The sequence below is a fragment of the Anastrepha ludens genome, chromosome 2 (genome assembly GCF_028408465.1).
Source record: "Anastrepha ludens isolate Willacy chromosome 2, idAnaLude1.1, whole genome shotgun sequence".
NCBI lineage: Eukaryota > Metazoa > Arthropoda > Insecta > Diptera > Tephritidae > Anastrepha > Anastrepha ludens.
Window position 1 is genome coordinate 4,284,710 of NC_071498.1, and position 21,179 is coordinate 4,305,888.

The 21,179-nt window shown below is 40.6% G+C and overlaps 3 protein-coding genes across 3 annotated transcripts; 1 reads left to right on the forward strand and 2 right to left on the reverse strand.

The window, feature by feature from the left end:
- Positions 1–1,296: 1,296 nt before the first annotated feature.
- LOC128862215 (programmed cell death protein 10) lies at positions 1,297–4,542 on the reverse strand. Its single transcript, XM_054100719.1, has 5 exons — positions 4,268–4,542; positions 3,904–4,081; positions 3,705–3,837; positions 3,473–3,637; positions 1,297–2,072 (listed from the first exon to the last, which is right to left on the reverse strand). Exons 1-5 carry the CDS (start codon positions 4,337–4,339, stop codon positions 1,988–1,990), a joined length of 633 nt encoding a protein of 210 aa, XP_053956694.1. The 5' UTR covers positions 4,340–4,542; the 3' UTR covers positions 1,297–1,987.
- Positions 4,543–5,746: 1,204 nt separating this feature from the next.
- On the forward strand, positions 5,747–9,846 carry LOC128862223 (cullin-5). The gene is made up of 7 exons (XM_054100731.1): positions 5,747–5,953; positions 6,033–7,307; positions 7,363–7,595; positions 7,670–7,790; positions 7,857–8,214; positions 8,367–8,545; positions 8,614–9,846. The coding sequence occupies exons 1-7, from the start codon at positions 5,945–5,947 to the stop codon at positions 8,899–8,901; spliced, it is 2,463 nt and encodes an 820-aa protein (XP_053956706.1). The 5' UTR covers positions 5,747–5,944; the 3' UTR covers positions 8,902–9,846.
- Positions 9,847–15,756: 5,910 nt separating this feature from the next.
- On the reverse strand, positions 15,757–20,044 carry LOC128862235 (NAD-dependent protein deacetylase Sirt7). Its single transcript, XM_054100754.1, has 2 exons — positions 19,185–20,044; positions 15,757–18,940 (listed from the first exon to the last, which is right to left on the reverse strand). The coding sequence occupies exons 1-2, from the start codon at positions 19,389–19,391 to the stop codon at positions 16,349–16,351; spliced, it is 2,799 nt and encodes a 932-aa protein (XP_053956729.1). The 5' UTR covers positions 19,392–20,044; the 3' UTR covers positions 15,757–16,348.
- Between the last annotated feature and the right edge of the window lie 1,135 nt (positions 20,045–21,179).

Below are 21,179 nucleotides of genomic sequence, written 5' to 3' on the forward strand. Positions count from 1 at the left end.
TACCAAAAAAATATCAATTTGACATTTAAACTACCAAATCGCGGGAAAAATAACAAAACACCTGCTCCAGTACTTCATCTTATATATGTAGATTCGCCTTGCTTTAAAACCTTTATAACACATTTGCTGAAAAATCCTGGGCCTAACAAAGAAAACCTTTTTTTTTTTGCTCAAAATTATCAAGAACAACGCATTCATTCCAGCGCCACTCTAACATTTCATTACCACTTTTGTAGAACGATTTATCTTTTGGCTCAAAATAAACCTCAGTTTCTGCGATAACCTCTTCATTTGAGCGAAATTTCTAACAGGCGAGCATTTTTTTTAGGTCTGTGAACAGTCAATCGTCACTGTGAGCCAAATCTGGTGAATCTGGTATTTCCCTTCTCAAGATAATCGATGAATATTACACCACGCACATCTCAAAATACCGAGGCCGATTGTTGTGCTTTCGGGCGCTTTGGACGAGGCACACCGGTTGCTGTGCACTCACATGACGATCGTTTTGATTCCGGAGTGAATTCATAGATCCATGTTTCATCCATTGTCACATATCGATCCAATCGATCCAAAAAATCCGGTTTATTACGTTTAAACATAGCCAAACACTACTCAGAATCATCAAGAGGTTCTTGTTTTTAGCCAACAGTGAGCAAACGCGGAACTCAATATGGACAGAGCCTTCTCATAGTCAAATGCTCATGCAATATAAAGCCAACATGTACTTTTGAGATCTTTACGATGTCAGCTAAGTCACGCAACTTTGCTTTTCGATCATTCAAAACTATTTTGAGAATTTTTTTGATGTTTTCTGAAGTTACCGCGTCATTTGAACGTCCACGGCATTGTGCAACATTTGAGGTCAGCATCAACCATCGTTTTATTGGTGTTTCTGATGGTGCGGAGTCTCCATAATACTTTTCAAGCCATTGCTTCGCTTGAGCGGTATTTTTTCGAATCAAGAAGCAGTGTAAAATTACGAAATAAGCACGAAACTATTTTTGATCTATTGTTTTGAAAATAACGAAAGTAGCACAATAACTCACGAACTAATGAACAGAATATCATGAAATTTTTACAGCTGTCTTTTTTAGGTTAGTACTAACTGCATTTCAGCCCATGTGCTAACATTTCACTAAAAACAGCAGCCAAATTTGGGCACTTCTTCACTTCTTTTTAAACAGAGTTTTTCATTTTAATTCATACCCAAAAAATTAAAAACAGCTAAAATTTCAAATTTATTTTCCAACATTTTTTTCCCGTTTTCATCAGTTTTGGAATTGAAAAGAGTCAATGTTAAGAAATAATACATAAATATATTATAATTAAATAATTATGTACAATAGTTGAGACTGTGTCACCTTATTTATTTGTACATGAACGCATTAAAGAGAAATCGCGCTCGTCCGCAACTCTAAGCCGCCATTTTTTTGTTTATCATAACTTTAACTTAACACAAATTTTGCGAAACACAACATTATTTACTATAGCACATATCCTTTATTCTCTTTTACAAACGGATTCTGTAACGAAATACATTTCTTCTAGCAAAATATGAATTAGTTAGTTTTCGTGTATATATTTTTAAAAACCCTTCATCGAACAGTTTTCATAAGTACCTTTCCTCGAAATTATAATACTAAGTAATAGCTTTTGTGTTCGACTTTCTCTTCAACTTTTTTTTTTTTTTTGTTTTACTAAATTTAGTTTCAGTTAAAGTTATAATGCTTAAGCACTTCACGCAGATATATCTTTTCACTGCAGTCACAGTTTTATTTCCTTTCTAACTGTGCTAGTGTATTGAAACGTTTTCATTCATTTCAGATTGTTAATGTTATTATTTTTTGTTTTTTATTGAGTTCCTATATTTATTTATATTCATTATTATCTTAATTGTGTAATGTGTTTGGATTTATTTAAATGAACTACTTTAAATGTTTTTTTTTAAATAAAGATCAAATGCCACTAAATTGTGTGTATTAATTTTCTACTCGCATTTGCTTTTTACAGTCAGCATTATTTGATTAGTTTGTCGTATCAGATAAAGTGCACTTATGAATACTGCATTCGATCTAAAATGAAGAAAAGAAAATCAATATAAGTAATCTATTTTTAACCAAGTATACGCGAATGCTGCGGGAGTCGAAAGGGCCTACGATTCCAGAATGAAGTTTTATCGAAATGATCGAGTATGTTCGAATATCAAATGAGTTACATATAAATGCAAGTAATTAAAACAAAACGCAAAAATAAGAAACCACTCGAACTGAAATTTGAAGCATTTAATTGTCTATGGGCATTTATAATTTCGAGTATTAACCCCAATATCCCCAACCTTGAAATCCAATGAAGCATATTCTTCGCAACAAATGTTAATGAATGATTTAAGACCTGCGGAACATTTATGAGCATTTCCACATTGACAGAAAATGGAACAAGAAGGGTGCAAAGCTTTCGCGGACTTAAAACGCTGAGCTATAACATAACCTCGCCAACCGTTAAAGTGATTGATCGGTGTTGCTGGGACACTGATCGGTGTTGAATGGACCAAATGGAGGAGTTAGCATCTTTCGAAGTTTATACTTATCACCAGATAGTACAAGGGAAACGGACTACTACTGGAGGACTACTGTGCATTCCCACGACAGTCGGTTCTAGAAGGTTCCTAACCGGAATGACCCGGATTTAATTTCGGCCAAGGAGTGCCACTTCAGCTGCATTTACCGGTTTTGTATGGAAAATGTTTATGCTGCTACAACAACAACTGTAGAACTTTGCTTATTTTAGCCAAATACTAATTTTAGATTTGTTTTGAAATTTACTGTGATTAAGTTGAAAGTACCCATGGATGAATAAAACTGATAACCACAACAAGTCAAATCAAAGCAACTATTCAAAAGCAATCTCCATAGTTCGCACAAGCAATAGCAACAGTTATAAATAGTAAAAGTGGACACACTTTTTCGCTCAACCAATGTTGTTTTGCCTTTAATTATATTTTTAACTCATAAAATCAAATATTTTTCTGCTTAACCTTGTCCACTTTACTTGATCATGGAAGGTCATTAGCCAACTCGCTAACTGCGTAAGACAGCGATGACATCATCAATTATTTGAACGATAAGCACCCGCAGGTATAAAATTTATCATAGCATGTGATATTGGGGCTCAGCAGCGTTAACACTGATAATAAATTACGCTTAATGAAACTTTCTTGATTGTTATTGCTATTATCAATTAATAATTACCATATTTTATGGCAAGCATGAGTTAAAAATGTGTATTCTTCCGTTAATCTCTCTTCATACAAATTTAAAAGCCTACAAATGCCGTGGAGCGAAAGTTATTTGAAATTTTTTGTTTTTATCATTTAGAAGGTTTACGTACGAAATGGGCAATAGAGCTGACCGCCACTTAATTTACTACTTTTGTGCATATTCAATGATTTTTTTTTTTTTTCAAATATACTCACTGTCCCTCTTTAAAATATTCCTTTAACGTGGTGCTGAACTTTTTGGAGTATTTTACAAATTCCTTTTTACGCTGCTCGACAGCTTGTTTGCCTGTTACACCAGGTATAAAAGATCCAATTTCATTGACCACATCCAATAGTTTTTTTATGGCGCTGGCTATTTCTCTAATTATAAGCAAAATTATGAATAAAGTATATATATCATATGTACATATATGCACATCATACGAACTTTATGGTCTCTAAGAAGGCTTTGCGATCTGTGATCTCATCGGGTATGCGACTGAGTATTACTTTTAGCGAAACAGATTTGCGATTCAGATCTTGGAATGGTTCTTCAGTCCGAGTAAGACGGTATTCACTCACTGCAAAACATTATTATATATAACAAAGGTTACTGAGGTAATAAAAAAGTTAATATTTAAGCTTACGATCCGCCTCCGCAATATTGCCTTGCAAACGGAGTACTGCCTCGTTTAGATTAACATTCAACTCTGCGCGACGAATGATCGCCGTCACGAGGTCATAGCACAGCCCTGGATTATTTTGTTCACATTTCATTATGGCCGAACGCAATGACTGTGCTGCGCCCACATCTCGGCGTTCCAACTACAAAAAAAGTTACGAAAACCGCTTAAATTATTTAACATAATTTGTTGTCACATTGAACTTTGGTGCTATCATTTTAGAGATTTTCACAATGGTTCCACCTCTAAACGGTTGAACCAAAATAGAGGCACCATTTGACAATGTGACACATTCAACTTGCATTTTCACTCCAGCGAATTCACAAACCTTGGCAAAAATCGGCCTCAATAATACTGGAAAAATCAGTGAAGATGTTGGTGTATCACCACCCATTGTCATTTTTCAGATAATTTCCGCACCTTGATCGCTTTTACTCTGGATTTTTCAAAGTTTTCCAATACTACACTGAGCTACCTTTAATTAGATCGCACAAAATAAAAGTTTCAACACGGAAGAACAAAAATTCACACAAAAATAAAAGCAGCAATAAGAAATACCAATAAAGATAGTAGTCGAATAGAGGAAACCCCGTAAAAAGTGCATGAAATTGTGACGTTCATCTACGTATTCGCCTTGATGCCAAGCAATAAAGATATAACCAAGGCGAATTCACAGAAGGTGGCTTCCCTAGAGCAAGACAACATTAGCATGTATTTTTTTTTGTTGTAATTTAATAGTTTAGTTGTCAAAATTTCTATGAAAATATTAAGAAACATGTAAGGTAACAACCAAGAAGTATTGCACTTTGATATTCGAACCATAAAAAAGTAAGCTGCTATAGCGAAGTCTACTAATGTGTATTCCCTTGGATATGGCCCAGATGCAAGAATGATAGAATACAAGATTCCGCCTTCGAAATTCGCTATGACATAATCTCTTCAAATAAGCAAATAAAGAAAGAGGCTGAGTCAGCGAAAGCAATGAAAAGTATTAAACACAAAAACGTTTCCACGGCAGTCGGTTCTCTGTTACCGAAACGACCCGGATTTATATCTGACCAAGAATTATCACTCCAGCAGCATTCCCCGTATGTAAGTATGGGGAATGTTTATGCTGCTACAACTCAACAACAACAACAACAATCATACACACAAAGAATTCACAAACACACCCTTTCTTTTCCGGAGTCATCGGCAAAAACCCTATATTTGGTGATATAGTTATAATTCATACTTTCAGAACTTAAAACGCCGCACTATCTTGTGTATTATTTTGGTTAATTTAAAAACCACAATATTCACCAAGCCATTCACTGAATATTCCCAAACAAGTAGTTTCTCTTCCATTGGTTTTCAAAATGGCGAAAAATAGAAGTCTGCTGCGCCAACTTTTGTATTCTGGTCAACGTGTTTTATACACGTATCAGAAAATTAAAAAAAAAATTTCTTTATACTCTCTTCTTCTGTCTAAATCAAGGCGAATTTATTACAGGTGACAGCAACAACATATAAGTAAAACCCTACATGTATTTGTTGTTGCGTTTGGTGCAAGCATCATGTCAAAATCAGCAAGCAAATGTAAACATACGAATGTAAACATACCAATACATACAAACAAAGCATATCATTTTGACGTAAGCCATACCTACGGCGAAAAATTCAGCTTTGTGAATGCTGTCACCTTATTAAATCCACCTTGGTCTAAATGCAGCACTTTTGCACAGCTGACTCTAAACAGCAATAAAAATGTCAGCTGGTAGCTGGGTTGCTATCCTCCTATAGACGGCGCTGGTTCTTGCAATTGTCAATTGCATTCGCTTGCGCCAGAGAATTTGGCCATACCACCAAGAGAACGTTGAAATATTGTTAAAAGTTCTCTGGCGATTCGTTTATTCTCCGTTTTCTTTCGATCTCTCATTTTCTACACGAATTTGTCAAAATTTGCAGAACAAAAGCGCTTTAAATAAATGTTGAATAAAATAAAGTGCATAGAAAAAATACTAAAATGTTAAAAGTAAGTAGGCCGCGGTCGCCCACAAATCTAATTAGCGTGAACAACTCTCAAATGCTTTAATTTCTTTTCTTCACAAAAGGTTTCTACTGGACAGGGCAAAGGACTACGTTCCTTTGAAGAAGTATGGCCCGAAAAACGCCTAATAGTGCTGAAGTTATTAAATCAGGAAACTGTTTCACAATTAGAATGGCAGGAATTGTTTTATGGGGTGCATTTGGTGTGCCTGTGGGATGAGAAAGGTGCCGCAAAAATATACGACTGTTTGCGAGCAGATATTGTTGAATTTATAGTACATGCTCAACGTAAAGTTCAATCACAACGCGGCGAGCACGCGCTTCTCACTACATACATTATTGAGTGGCGCAAATTCTTCACACAATCCAATTACCTGCCGCTGCCTTTTCGTCAACTGGAGCAGTCACTTCAATTTAAGGTGCTCGCTTCATCTGCGTCAACATCAGCGTCCAGTTCCTCTGCAGCCAGCACCAGTGCCAACGCTGCGTCGGTTTCGGCGTCAGGTGGCGCCTCCACATCTGCGGCTGCCGCGGCAGCCTCCTCATCATCGACTTCTGGTGGCAGCAGTAGTAGCAAAAAGAATTCCACTGATGATTCTATTGTACGCAAACTAATGCTTGACTCGTGGAATGAGAATATATTTCGTGATATAAAAGATCGCCTACAGGAATCTGCTATGAAAATTGTGCATGCCGAACGAAATGGAGATGCTTACGACGCACAACTTGTAATTGGGGTGCGTGAAAGCTATGTGAACTTATGTTCGAATCCAGACGACAAACTCCAAATTTACCGCGAAAATTTTGAAGCAGCATACTTAAAAGCAACTGCAGCTTTCTATCGCCTTAAAACAACGGAACAACAGCAAGCAAATGGTGTGCTAGCTTTTATGAGATATGCGGATGCCAAATTGCGTGAGGAAGAGGCTCGTGCGAAACGTTATCTTGAACCGAGCAGCTACGGTGTGCTCGCACAGACCTGCGTCAAAGTCTTAGTTGGCGATCATATGAATACAATTATTGCCGAGTGTGCAGCGCTCATAAAAGAATACGAAACAGAAAAGTTAAATCTCATGTTCCGACTATTAGATCGTGTACAGGACGGTGTTGAACCAATGTTGCGCGATTTGGAAAGTCACATTGTTACTGCTGGCTTAGCGGATATGCTATCTGCTTCCGATATAATCACACAAGACTCCGAAAAGTATGTGGAGCGGCTACTCGAGCTATTCAATAAATTCAGTTCATTGGTGAAATACGCCTTCAACGATGATCCACGCTTTTTGACGGCGCGTGACAAGGCTTTCAAAACTGTGGTGAATGACACGAGTGTATTTAAGGTAAGTTTCAAAACATTTTATTACTATTAATTAAAATATTGTATTTGGATAACAGCTAGAACTACCCACTGGCCTTACTAACCGCGGTGTCAAGTCCATCGCCCCGGAGAGCAAATGTCCTGAACTTTTAGCCAACTATTGTGACATGCTGCTGCGACGCACGCCGTTAAGTAAGAAACTCACTAGCGAACAAATCGACGCGCGATTACGGGATGTGCTACTCGTGCTGAAATATGTTAACAATAAGGATGTATTTATGCGCTACCACAAGGTGCATTTGACTAGAAGGTGAGAACGAATTAAGATTAAATATATCTGAACACCCTAAAACATATGCTCATATACGAATCACTACCTTTCAGGTTAATACTTAGTACCAGCGCAGATAGTGAGAAGGAAGAAGATATTGTGGAATGGCTACGCGAGGCTGGTATGCCAGCTGATTACGTGAACCGCTTAGGGCGTATGTTCCAAGACATTAAGGTAAGTGATAAGGCATATTAACTAATAAGGAAAACATTAAGAAAACTGCATTATTGCCTTTTGCAGCTCAGCGAAGATTTAAATACTCAATTCCGCAATTGCACTGGACGTCACGATGCTATTAATATAAAAATACTCAATGCCGGTGCCTGGGCACGTTGTTCTGAACGTGTTTCGGTGAGTTTGCCACTAGAATTGGAGGATTACATTCCAGATGTGGAGGAATTTTATAAGAAAAACTTTTGCGGTCGCAAATTGCAATGGTATCATCATATGAGCAATGGTACAATAACTTTTGTAAATAATTTCGGTCGTTACGACTTGGATGTAACCACTTTTCAAATGGCTGTGCTATTTGCATGGAATCAGCGGCCGCATGATAAAATCTCCTACGAGAATCTGCGTTTAGCGACCGAGTTGCCAGGTGAGCGTACATGTGTATGTAGAAATTATGATAAATCTTATCAGTAGCAAACACAAAAAGCTGTTTTGTAGATTTACTTCAGTTTATATTAATTTTTTTATTTTCTTTTCTACGTATTTTCCCAACCTTTTAATCACTTCCCACCACAATAGATCCCGAACTCAGACGCACGCTCTGGTCGTTAGTGGCATTTCCAAAGCTGAAAAAGCAAATTTTACTCATGGAACCCTCAACGATGACAACTCCAAAAGACTTTTCAGAAAATACTTTATTTAGTGTCAATCAGGAATTTGCTGTGGTGAAAAATGGCAAATCACAACGAAGAGGAAAGGTGCGTATATAATATGAAATTTTACTTTATTTAGCTTATGCTCTAATATTTGATACCACTTTATGCAGATGAATATGATTGGCCGCTTGCAACTGAGTACCGAACGATCCCAACAGGAGGACAATCAATCCATTGTGCAATTGCGTATTTTGCGCACACAAGAGGCCATTATCAAAATTATGAAAATGCGCAAACGCTTGAATAATGCAACATTACAGGCCGAATTGATCGATATACTTAAGAATATGTTCTTGCCATCAAAGAAAATGATTAAGGAGCAACTAGAATGGCTGATCGAGCACAAGTATATGCGTCGTGATGATGATGATATCAATACATTTATTTATGTGGCTTAAAAGGTACATGCGTGTGTAGCTGAGCGGCTAGCTGGCAGCAAGCAAAAGATACGAGTGAGATAAATTGAATAACTTCTGCAAACTCTCCAACTCCCCTTTTACTATAATTCAGTAAATTAAATTTTAGTTTTTAAGTTAAATGAAGCGCTTCGAATACGACGTGTTATTTTTGAACACTCACACACATACCTAAACGCGCTATAAACATGTACTAGTTCGAGATAAATAGGCCTAGCATTACTTCATATACATATAAACAATATTTAATTAATTTTAAAATGTTTATACCCACTGGTTATTAGTTTATGTCTTACAGTTTAAAAACTGAATAGATCGATTCCAATTCCTTAACAAATTTATATATTTTTACTTGATAATTGAAAACCTTCAGTTATCGAGTTGCAAACGTTCTTTCATTTAAAAATTTGTATAGAGTATTTAATCCACCGTTAGCACATGATTGTGCTCTTTTATTTTGATATTTTTAAAATTGAATATTTTATATTGTATTCTAATTCCAATGTGATCATGTTGTCCATTTATTATTATACTTATTTGTGGCTTTTGACAAAGCAACTTTCTTATTTTAATTGCAATGTCGGAAATGGAAAATGTTTAACTGCTACGCACACACAAGCTACATGTTTGTAAATAGATATGTTCGGCGCGAGCACTTGCAAATTTTAAACAGCAATAATTATAAATATTAACTCTTATAGACACATACATACATATTTTGTTATATGTACATGAATTCATTCATTCATACGAAGTGAACCAGAAATTTAGCTGGAGGTTATGAGCGTAAAGTACTTTGAAATTAAAAGATATATCAGTATAAAATAAGTTTACTATAATAAATATAATATATAAAAAAAAAAATTACCAGCATTACCTAGAAAGCTTATGCAAATAAAAAATGCAAATGATGGAAACAACTAAGAATTATTTGTTTAAATAGTGAAATAAATAATTGGCGCGTACACTTCTGTTGTTGCTCTCCTATTTGTGGCGGGCGACTTGATGTTGTCCCAGAAATGGAGTGACCTACAGTTTTCGGATGACCCCGAAAGGTAAATGGTTTCTATGAGGAGCTTTTTGATAGCAGAAGTACACTCGGAGGTTTGCCGTTGTAGCCGAAGGACGACCGCTATTAGAAAACACCTTTTCTTCATTTTGGTGATTCACGTCGTTTCGAACCTACGCACTACCGGATGGCCGTCACGCACCAATCATTCAGCTATGGCGGACATTTAAATAATGAATGAGAAAGAAATATACAGGAAAGTACATTTGACCTTGAACCAGTATCGTTTTCTGCTCACTTATCGTCCTCAGTTGACTGATTTAATAAATATACCGAAAGTATAAAACAGCTAAAGGTAAACTGGGTTATTCTGATGCATCCTCGCCACTAACGGGAAACACCAGAAGGAACCGAAATTACCCGGATTTATATCCGGCGAAGGGCTGTCACTTCAGCAGCATTCCCCCTATCTGTATGGGAAATGTTTATGCTGCTACAACAACAACAACGAGAAGGAACTCATGATGGTCGACTCAACATAGCACGCACCCAGGAAGGTTAACCTTAAGAAAAATGGGACGTACACTTCTGTTAGGTGTTTGGCCAAGCTCCTCCTCCAATTTGTGGTGTGCGTCTTGATGTTGTTCCACAAATGGCGGCCCTCACAGTTTTCAGACGACCCCAAACAACAAATGTTTTTTTACGAGGAGATTTTTCATGGCAGAAATACTATGCCGTTGCATGCCGAACGGTTAACCTTACACACCCTTAAATACGCACCGATCACCAACAAAACGCCACTCACCAAGAAAGCTACTGATGCTCAATATGTCTAAGGATCCTCTCAGGTTTCTATTTTCCTCTTATACATATACAATAACACCAAATTCACTGTGCTCTACATCTTGGCGGCGATCTATGAAACAAAAATAAAAAATATTTTTGGTATGTTTTACCTTATTTTCCTGTATGTAATTGACTACGTTTGTTGAACGCTTTGAGAATGGTTGGTTTACAAACAAAAATCGCCATGGTACGTCACGAGAACGCCAAATATACGAAGCTGAATAATGGCTGGGTCATGTCGTCTGAATGGTTACAAACGCTCCGGTTCTGAAAGTATTCGATGCGGTAGCAGAGGAAAAGGAAGGTTTCTTGCAGACCTTCGAAGAATCAAATGGAGAAGGGCTTGGCTTCACTTGGTGTAACCAACTAACACCGGTTAACAACTCGGGTAGGCGGTTATCGCGCCAATTAAGAAGAAGTCGAATAGCGGACGTAGCATGTTGTTGTTGTTGTAGCAGTATCTTTGCCCTGTCAGTGTTATGTAAATTACCGGTCGTCTTCGTCTAGCTCATCTAACGGTAGGCCCAGGAAACTGGCTGTTTCGACGGGTTGGGTCCAGAGGGAGAGGGGTGTTAGATGAGTGGGTTTGTTGGGGCATGTGAAAAGGTGGTTAGTGTCGTGCGGGGTGCCTTCACATGCTGGACATATGTTTAGTATGTCGGGGTCGATTCTGGATAGGTAGGAGTTTAACCTGCTACAGTATCCAGAACGTAATTGTGCCAGGATTACGCGGGACTCTCGGGGAAGCTGGAGCTCTTCATCTGCGATGGGTGGCGGTTGGACTCCGATAACGGCATTCGGGGATCGGGAGCTTAGGAAGGTGGTAAGGGTCTCCCGATGGATGTCGTTAATGGTCTGTCTGTATACTGTCTGATCCTGGAGTGGTCTGTATGTTTTGTCCAGGATCTCGTCCACGTAGTTGAGGAAGTGTCTCCTGATGTGCCTAGGAGGTGGCTCGGGCTCGAGCAGGTGTCTGCATGGGTGAGGCCTGCGGTGACACCCTAGCAGAAACTGCTTGCCGAGCATTTTGTTGTGCTGCTTAACCGGGAGCATGTTAGCCTCATCGTGTAGGTGTTGAATTGGGGACATCAGGAGACATCCTGTCGCGGTCCTAATGGCAGTATTCTGGCAGGTCTGTAGCTTCGTCCACTGCGTATCACTGGTTCCAGGCGACCAGACAGGCGCGGCATAGTTGAGAACCGGTCGGCCTATTGCTTTGAAAGTCGACAGCAACATTTCTTTGTCTTTGCCCCAAGTGCTGCCGGCAAGCGACTTGAGGACCTTGTTGCGATTCTGTACTTTCGTTGCAATAGCGGTTGTGTGCGCTGAGAAGGAGAGCAAGCTGTCGAAGGTGACTCCCAGAATTCTGGGGTTATTAACCGTCGGTATTGGTGTGTCGTCGACGTGCACCTGAAGTGGCAGCTTGACCTCCTTTGTCCAGGTTGTAAAAAGGGTCGCCGTGGATTTAGTGGGAGAAAGTTTTAAGTTTCTCGCAGTGAAGAAGCGAGAAAGGCGGGCGAGGTAGTCGTTTATCTTAGAGCATAGGCCATCAATGTCATTGCCCGACGCCATTATCGAGCAGTCGTCGGCGTATGAGACCAGTGAGACTCCCTCTGGTGGCTGGGGGAGTTTCGAAATATAGAAATTAAAAAGCAAGGGTGAGAGGACACCACCCTGCGGTACTCCTTGCTTTATTTTTCTCTGTTTAGAGGCTTGGTCTCGAAATATCACCGACGAGTGACGACCACTCAGGTAGTTCGCGGTCCACCTCTTCAGCCCTGGCGGGAGTGTCGACTGTAAAATGTCATCTAGTAGCGTGGCGTGGCTGACTGTATCGAAAGCCTTTTGTAAGTCCAACGCTACTAGGACAGTCCTCTCGCAGGGGCGGTTTTGGTTAAGTCCGCGGTTTACCTGGGTGTTTATGACGGTGAGTGCCGTGGTGGTGCTGTGCACTCTACGGAAACCATGCTGGTGTGGGGCTGGAGTCAGGTGTTGTGTGAGGAGTGGGAGTAGAAGGGCTTCAAGTGTCTTCACTACTGGGGAAAGGAGAGTTATCGGACGATAAGACTCCCCTTGGTTGGCGGGTTTCCCAGGCTTCAGTAGTGGGACCACTCTCCCTAATTTCCACTTATCAGGAATAATGAGAGTGGCCATGGACAGATTGAAGACCTTTGTGAGGTATTCTTCTCCCAATGGACCCAGTTTTTTCAGCATCAGCATGTTTAGTCCGTCGGGGTCAATGCCTTTTGATGGTTTCATTCGTTTGATGGCCCCCTGAACCTCGTCGCTGGTGAAAGTAAGCGGTGCACTGTTGTAGGGCAGTTTGTGCAACCGTCTGGTGACACAACGTTTGGATCTGTCGACCGGAGGATGCAGTATAAATTGCCGGCTAAAATAGCTCGCGCATCTCTTCGGGTCCGACGAAGTACGACCGTTGAAGGTGATATCCACCTTGTCGTTGTGCTTCGTCGGGTTCGACAGGGACCTTACGGTGGACCAGAGCTTGCTCACACCAGAGGTGAAGTTACAGGACTTCAGATGCTCTACCCATTTGGTCCGCTTATGTTGGGTGACCAATTGCCGGATCTCCGAATTGAGATCCTTTATTCGAGGATCCCCGGGATCGGCCTGGCGTAGACGGTCACGCTCGTTTGCCATAACGGCTGCTTCGGCTGGGAAATTGGGACGTAACTCCCGGATCCGTCCAGCGGGTATGAAGCGAGCCGCGGCGGCTGTGATCGCCTTGCGGAGTGCGCGTTCGCCTGCGCGCACATCGGTGGGAGTGGGTAGGGCTGCGAAGATGTCCTCGGTAAATTCCGCGAATCTGGTCCAATCAGCTTTGTTAAAGTTGATGTATGACCGGTGATCCGCGGAAACAAAGTCGGCAGGTCTCTCGATCGAGATGATAATGGGCAAGTGGTCTGATGCAAGCGATAGCATAGGTCGCCAGGTTATGCTATTTATCAGACCTGCGCTAGCAATTGTTATGTCAGGCGAGCTGCTGCAATTGCCCACTACCCTAGTGGGGGCGTCGTCGTTTACAGTGCTGAACGTCGAATCGTCTATCTGCTCTGCCAATAGCTGTCCCCTACGATCATTTGGCAGGCTTGAATGCCAAAGATCGTGATGCGCGTTAAAGTCACCTACTACCAATCGGTTTTCTCCCCTGATGAGCGCACCAATATCGGGGAGATATCCTGCCGGGCAGCAGGTGACAGGGGGTATGTAAATATTATATATTTCGAGCTCAGCATCGCCTGACCGGACAGCTATACCTTGACGTTCTAAGGTGCTGTCCCTGCGGTCGATGCCTTCATCAATAAGACGATACTGCACTGAATGGTGTACTATGAACGCTAGGCCACCACCGTTGTCTCGCTCGCGGTCCTTTCGGTGCACGTTATAGCCGTCCCTGGTAATCAGGGGAGAGCTAGCGTGCAGTTTTGTCTCCTGGACCGCAGCTATCTTAATTCCGAACCGACTCATGAAGTCGACTATCTCGTCAATCTTACTCGTTAGTCCGTTGCAGTTCAGTTGCAAAAGCTTGAAGCTTCGCGGGAGCGTCGTCGTAATTCGGGGGGTGAGAGATGCGTGATGTTGTCTGCGTTGGTCCTGCTGTGCATTCCGCAAAATAGGTAATGGCCTGATGTTGTCTGGTGGCCGCGCCTCTGGGGGCGGTTGCGGGTGCAGAGCTCTGCAGCAGGGGGCAACGTAGTCACGTGTCCACTCACGGGTGGTGTGCAGGCCGGAGCACCTCCGAAAATGGCACCAGCCACTGCAAGAATTGCATTGAACTGTTGACAAGTTCCGAGGCACTACGGTCTGACACACGGAGCAGACTGTGCGGGGGACCAAGAGCTGCTGGTTTGTCCCCGCACTGGGGTAGGAGCAGGAGGGTTGTGGGTTTGAAAGGGAGTTGTGTTGCTCTTGGGGGCTCCTTACCGTGGAGGTGTTATTAGTGGCGGCGGTGTGAAGTGCCGGCACTGAGGGCAGTGTAGCCGTAGAGGCGGGGGCCGCCTGTGAGCGGGAGCAACACGTGGCCACATACCTTGTGGACCACTCCCTGTGTGTCTTAAGGCCTGAGCAGGTCTTAAGATGGCACCACCCGTTGCACTGGTTACACCTAACCGAGGTGGAGTTCGGGTGGAGCCGTTTGTGGCAAATGCAGCAGTAGAATACTTCAGGTCCGGGGTTGGGTTCGACGCCAGCCCGGAAGAGAAGTATTTGGAGCAAACTGGCTGCTATGAGTTGCTCCTGTGACGTGAGATTTATGGTAAAATACTGCACACTAGACAGGGCTAGTATACTGGGGCGGCAGCCCTTGGTCGGGAAAGAAAACCCGAGTCATTCCGGTAACGTAGAACTGGCTGCCATGGGAATGAGCGGACGTAGCATCAACCCGTTCGCCTATATTGGAAGCTCTCAACTCTGTTCTCTGCCTACCACATACAATTTTCTAAGAATGGTAATTAGACAAAGTTTTCATCCTTCTAATAGACAGTGGTACTCCTCTTGCTTTCCTTGCCAATTTAGGTTTTTTTAGCTTTGATTGCTTCAAGAATCTGTCTGGAGGACAAGTTGGAAGAATCGCTCTGGTGGGGCAAAGGTTTAAAAATCTGGGCTCTCACTTTTTTGCTACATCTGCGGATATTGCGGGTTTAAATATCACACACCTGGTGACTTTCATCAGTATCTTGAAGCGGTTAATACGAAGGTAAATCGCCACTGTTGGTCGTCATCCTCTAATCCTTCTTCCTTTCCACCTGTCTGTTTCACTTTCCTTCTCCTTTCACCTTCCTTCGCCGTATGGTATCACAAGGGACAAATTTTGAATATTTGTGCAAGTGGGCCCCTCGCAAGAGCAGCCATTTATCCTAACCTAACCAAGGTTTGTTTAAGAAGGTTTACATAATCGCGCTCTCGAAATAAAGTACCTGGCTATGACATTAATTTGAAACAGTATCCATTATCTCATATAAATGTTTATACATACATATGAGAGTATTTCCATGCCAGCGTTTATTTTTTCTTTATAATTTATGTTCTTACCATTTTTTATTTAACAAATTTACCAATCTTACATTCTAGCGCGCTGCTTGAAAGACTTTGTCAGCGTCAATTGTACGTAAAGAAAGACAATTACATCTGTATTACAAATATTTTTTTTTTATGAACGGGCGTATGCCTATGTATCTACTAAGTGTTATGAATCTCGTTCGATAAAAAAATTTCAGTACATTGCATCTTATATTTAAGTTATTAAATACGCTTTTACAAATTTTAATTAACTGAAAGATTCATTCTTACGGCAGACGTTAAAAAAACTAAATGCGCACAATAATCGAAATAATTTGAAAGATTATCTCTCCACTCCACGAAAAGTAGAATAGATTTTAATAATACACAGAAATGCACCAAAGCTATAAAACTTAAATAGAAATACTTGTACATTTCATCAAAGTTAATGAATACTAAAAAGTTTTGTGTGGTTACCAAAAATGGCACTCTGCTGCCTTATATATAGTAAATCACTTGTTCTCATAAAAAACAAAATCAGACTTACGATACAGCGCGTTATTTACGTCGCCTCGCTTTCCTATAGCCCTTGCCGTACCAGCCCGCTTGCGTGCGCGCCAATTTGCGCGGAAAAGCGTTACTTAACTGCATTTGTCGCTTTGCCGCCTCAGCGGCTGCTATATGTGCTAACGAGATATTCTCATCGTAATCATCATCGTCTTGATCGGAATATGAACAGCATTCGCACACTACAAAGCGCCCGTTGCGTGCGCGTTTCTTGTGTTTGCGTTCATTGAGATGCCATTTCCGATAGAATTGACACTCAAATTCGGCATAATTATCAAAGCAGAATTCGCATTCGGCTGCAGCACGATTCATGGAAAATATTGGTATTACTTGATAGTTCCAAATATTCAAATCAGCTGGTGGCGGATACACAATACTATGCAAACCCGAATAAGCGTACTTGACGTCGTACCAGCAGGGCAATTTCCGCAATAGCCAGTAGCGTTGCGCACCATTGTTGCTCCCATTCATTGTGCTCTTTTTTGCCAATTTCAGTATATCCATTTGCGCAACAACATTCTCACAACTCGACTCATCTTCATCGGAATTAACAACATTCTCAATGGCTTCCAGAGTTCTATGTGAATCACTGTTGAATGTATCATTTTGGTCAACTTTAGGCTTCACCTCCGCATTGGGTGTCTTTTGAGTCGATAATGAAGTTTGCCTAATGGGCACCAGAGCAGGCATTCCAATGGGAATTTCTGATTTAATCTCGACTATATTTTCAATTTTCACTTCATCAATTTCTGTTTTAAGAGAGTTTAGATTGGTTAAAACATCCTTGCAGTCGTTTGTGTTCGAAGGTATATTTTCGCTGGGCAAATTTGAGCTCAACACTATTTTCTCTCCAGGCTGTATGAGAGTTGACTCCATACTCGGCATTGTTGCAATATAATCGTTAGAAATCATTTCCAATTTAATTTTAGACTCAATCGTCGTGTCCGTATCCACAGATGCTGTTAATGGCAGATTTGAATCAGGGAAGGTTTTTAAAGTATAGTTGTTAGACTCAGCCTTTATAGGAATAGTTGTAATAACTTCTGTCTTAGTGTTCTCCCATTTTAGCTCACTATAAGTTTTCTGCATTTCCTCCTCCTTAATACACTCGACCTTAAGTCGTTTTTCTTGCGGCATGTTCGCACAATGACTTTCAGTTATGTCCATTTGCTCAACCTGCCCCGAAATATTTGTGTAAGCACCACATTCCTCTTTTATACTAATGCGTATTCCGTCTGCATTAGGCTTATCCACTCGCTGTTCGCTTTTGATTTTCGTTTCATTTCTTACGCCTTTTCTCGTTACTTCTTTAAAACTGTTGTCGCTCCTTTCACTTCTACCATCGTCTTCACAACTCTGCGCTTCACTTGCAATTTCCATGCGCGGTATCTTGTATTTCAATTCAAGATTGGTTTTTATGCGCGTACTATTTTTTAAAGGCGTTCGTATTCGTGGACCTTTGCCTATTGGCAAATCTGCACCACTGTCGCCAGACATAATCGAGTCCAAGGTTTCCTCAGTCGCACTAGTACATGTGTCATGCTCATCTTCGGCTGTCTCAGTATCCTTATCGACATCTTCACCACCACGCTTTAGCAGAGGCTGTGTTAATGTGTGCAACTCTTCGGGCATGAGCAGTGAAGCGTGCGAAAAAATTGGATCCTTCTCCTTGGTGTATATCGGCACAGTTATATTGAGTGCACGCATTAACATTTCCATGACGCGATCGCATTTTCCATTAATTTTTATTGCCGCAATACTATCTTTTGGTGTCCATTGCAAATTGACAATACATATTTTCGCACGTTGTTTCGCTGGGCGATCCATTTGCCACAACCATGTGTATTTTTTTAACACCTTTAAGCTAGATCCCAAACACAATATGACATCGGCTTTCTCCGCATGATGGCAAGCGCCTGCCCAATTTAAAGGCCATTTAAGGTTTCCGCGCTCACCGAAATGCACAATAGTATCATAGAGCGGTTCCGAACAGTGGTGACAAAGGCGATTTGTTTTGTGGCAATAACGCGCCGTAATTTCTGTGGTGTCGAATAGTCGCCAATATACCGCCGGACCGGATTTACAATGTTTACATACCTCCATGTACATGTTACCGTGTATTTCAGATAAAGAAGCTCGCGGTAAGCCGGACCGCAAATGCAGCCCATCGCAGTTTTGCGAAACAACGTAACGCAAAAGTCGGCGTCGATGTAATTCGTAGAGTGCCATATGAGTGTATGTGGGATTTGCTGCTGATAAATCATGTTCGCCAATATCTTCGCCTTTCTGCAACAGTGTCCAAATTCCTTTACTGCCACGGTAATCTGGTATTAAAGCGGATGTGCTGATTCCTGCGCCAGTGTAGCAAATCAAGTGCTTCGACTGCGATATTATCGCCGCCAACTCTTCTACTTTTGCTTCGATAACATGCGGTTCGTCTTCCTTTTCAACGATGCGGTCCTTGTAAATTTCAACTCGTTCTTTGCGTTTCTTTATTTGCTTAACAATATCCGGGTATTTTTCACACAATTGCCGATCTTCTGCTGTTAGCAATGATTCGCATTTTTTGAAGATGTTCGATATCTAAAAAAAAAAAACATTTTAAAACTAAAACTATATGGCATAAAAGTTATAAAAATAAATAAATAAGTATGTGAAGCACGTAGGCTTTTATCCACATCACCCCCCGCAATCAACTGCACACCTGCTTGCACCGCGCTGTTTCAGGGATGTTTCTCTCTACACGGTGTCATTAGACTCACACCATTAGCACAAGGCGTCCCACCCTCGACTCGTAAGTATATTTCAATTAAATTTCGTCAATTACCTTTCGCATTACGTCTTTGCGTCTTCGCTTTTCATTATCACTCTTGGCAGGATTCATTTTGGCCCTTGTTATATATGTTCCCGTTTGTGTCCCATTTTCATTTACTTGCTCTACATCCGTACGCTTATTATCGAAAGCTACAGCTACTCGAGGATTTTGCATCGGTTTATGTGCCTCCAAATTGTGCTCCACCTTCATGTTCGCCATATCATCGTCTCCTTCGCCACTACTACACAGTTCTGCCCCACGCCGTAAATTTGTAATATTCACAAGAACTCGTTCAGCAACAATTATTTTTTTTTTAATAACTCCAGTGTGTCTAGGTACACCACAGAAAATGTGGAAAATGCACGCACAACACGAAACAATTAAACTGAGCGGCGGTCAGTGCAAATCGCTATTCATTTAGAAATTATGTAAAAATCAATCGCCTATATGCACAATTTCCCGGATCAAGTACAGTATATCCTGGTAATGTCCGCACGTGTAACAATACTGTTTTCTGCACACATTTACGTTTTTTGTTACTAATACTTTGTATTCATCGAGAAAAATGTAAACAAACAAACAAACAAATAAGCGCGTAATAATACGAGATGCGCTGACTCTGTTTCTGCCGTTGATTTCGTTGTTCAGTTTATTTGGTTGATTTCGTTGTCGAACGTGCGCGTCGCAACTCTGTCACGTTGTTTTCTTCGTTTCTCCATATATGAGCAGTGATGCCAAAACGAAAAAAATTTTATCTCTTTGTGATAATTTTTAATAAAATTGTGGTAAAAGTGAAAACTAGATTTTTTGCATACTTGAGAACAAGAAGCAGGTTTTTTTCCTAGTACAGTACTTAACACGGTGTACAGAAACTAAAGCTGGCACCTTCCGAAAGCCGCTACTTTATTTTTCGCATATTTGACAACCGGGTGACGTTACCGCTTGAAACAAACGAAAGGAAGAGAAATTACTTATTTGTAATACCTCTAAATGAAAATGCCGTGGCAGAAAGTGTCTGTGTTTCTTATGTTTGGTAGTGCTTTCGCTTACTCTCCCTCTTCACAAAATAGTAATTTCTCTTCCTTTTGCTTTTATATTATATATCCTTGGGGCGGGGCACCGCAGATTATTCGGAAGATGCAGTCTTGTTTTCTATTATCTTTGGCTACCATCCATAACATTTTGTTACTCTTGCAAAGTCACCTTCTATGAATTCGCCCAGGTGAATGTTGTAATTTTTAAATTTAAAAAATATTGAAGTGCCACAATGTAAATTTTGAAAGCAGGAATAATAATAAAGCCTCCAAATACAATTTTTTTGCTCTACTTGCCGATGATGTCGTGGCAAGAAAGTGGGTAGAGTTCTGCCAGCAAGTTAAGCCACTTAACTTAAGATCGAGCGTAACTCACATAAAGCAATTTACGGACAATGATTATCAAAATTTCTCGTTCTTTTTAAACGGGAAGTCAAAAAAAATTGTATGTTTCGTTTTCACAGAAACTTCTCACTCCACCTTTTCACAAACGATAATTTCGCGATTCTACATAAAAAATGCAACTAATAAAGTGAAATGAAAAAGTTATTCCTAATAGCGGCCGTCCCTCGGCACGCAATGGCAAACCTCAGAGTGTATTTCTGGCATGCAAAAGCCATTTGCCGTTCGGATTCAGCTTAAAACTGTAGGTTGCGCCATTTAAATCACTCTAATATTTTCGCCATTTTGGTTCATCTTTCTGCGTGCTGCCAAGGCCATTTAAATTCGCCTTCAAGTCCTTCCATTTTGAGTCCCTACACTTAGTCTCATGTGTAATTACAAATCTTTGAAATAATTAAATAGCATAAACATAAATATATATATACTTTTCATTCAATCGTAAAAACTCTTCCTTATCGTTAGCAATATTCACTTTTTCTTCCAGCCAATTTATTAAAAACCCATTTTAATTCGCACTTGCGAACCTGCCACGGACCTCTTTCCCCATTTTCTCAATGAATATATTTTGACA

Bases quoted from the DNA above. Each gene is read 5' to 3' on its own strand.
- LOC128862223 (XM_054100731.1), top strand. The intron at 7,791-7,856 runs GTAAGTGATAAG...TGCCTTTTGCAG, and splicing joins GTATGTTCCAAGACATTAAG to CTCAGCGAAGATTTAAATAC. The intron at 8,215-8,366 runs GTGAGCGTACAT...CCACCACAATAG, and splicing joins TTTAGCGACCGAGTTGCCAG to ATCCCGAACTCAGACGCACG.
- LOC128862235 (XM_054100754.1), bottom strand. From the start codon at position 19,391: ATGGCGAACATGAAGGTGGAGCACAATTTGGAGGCACATAAACCGATG. The intron at 18,941-19,184 runs GTAATTGACGAA...TTTTTTTTTTAG, and splicing joins GCAAAGACGTAATGCGAAAG to ATATCGAACATCTTCAAAAA.
- LOC128862215 (XM_054100719.1), bottom strand. From the start codon at position 4,339: ATGACAATGGGTGGTGATACACCAACATCTTCACTGATTTTTCCAGTA. The intron at 3,838-3,903 runs GTAAGCTTAAAT...AATGTTTTGCAG, and splicing joins CAATATTGCGGAGGCGGATC to TGAGTGAATACCGTCTTACT. The intron at 2,073-3,472 runs GTGAGTATATTT...TCTTCATTTTAG, and splicing joins GAATATTTTAAAGAGGGACA to ATCGAATGCAGTATTCATAA.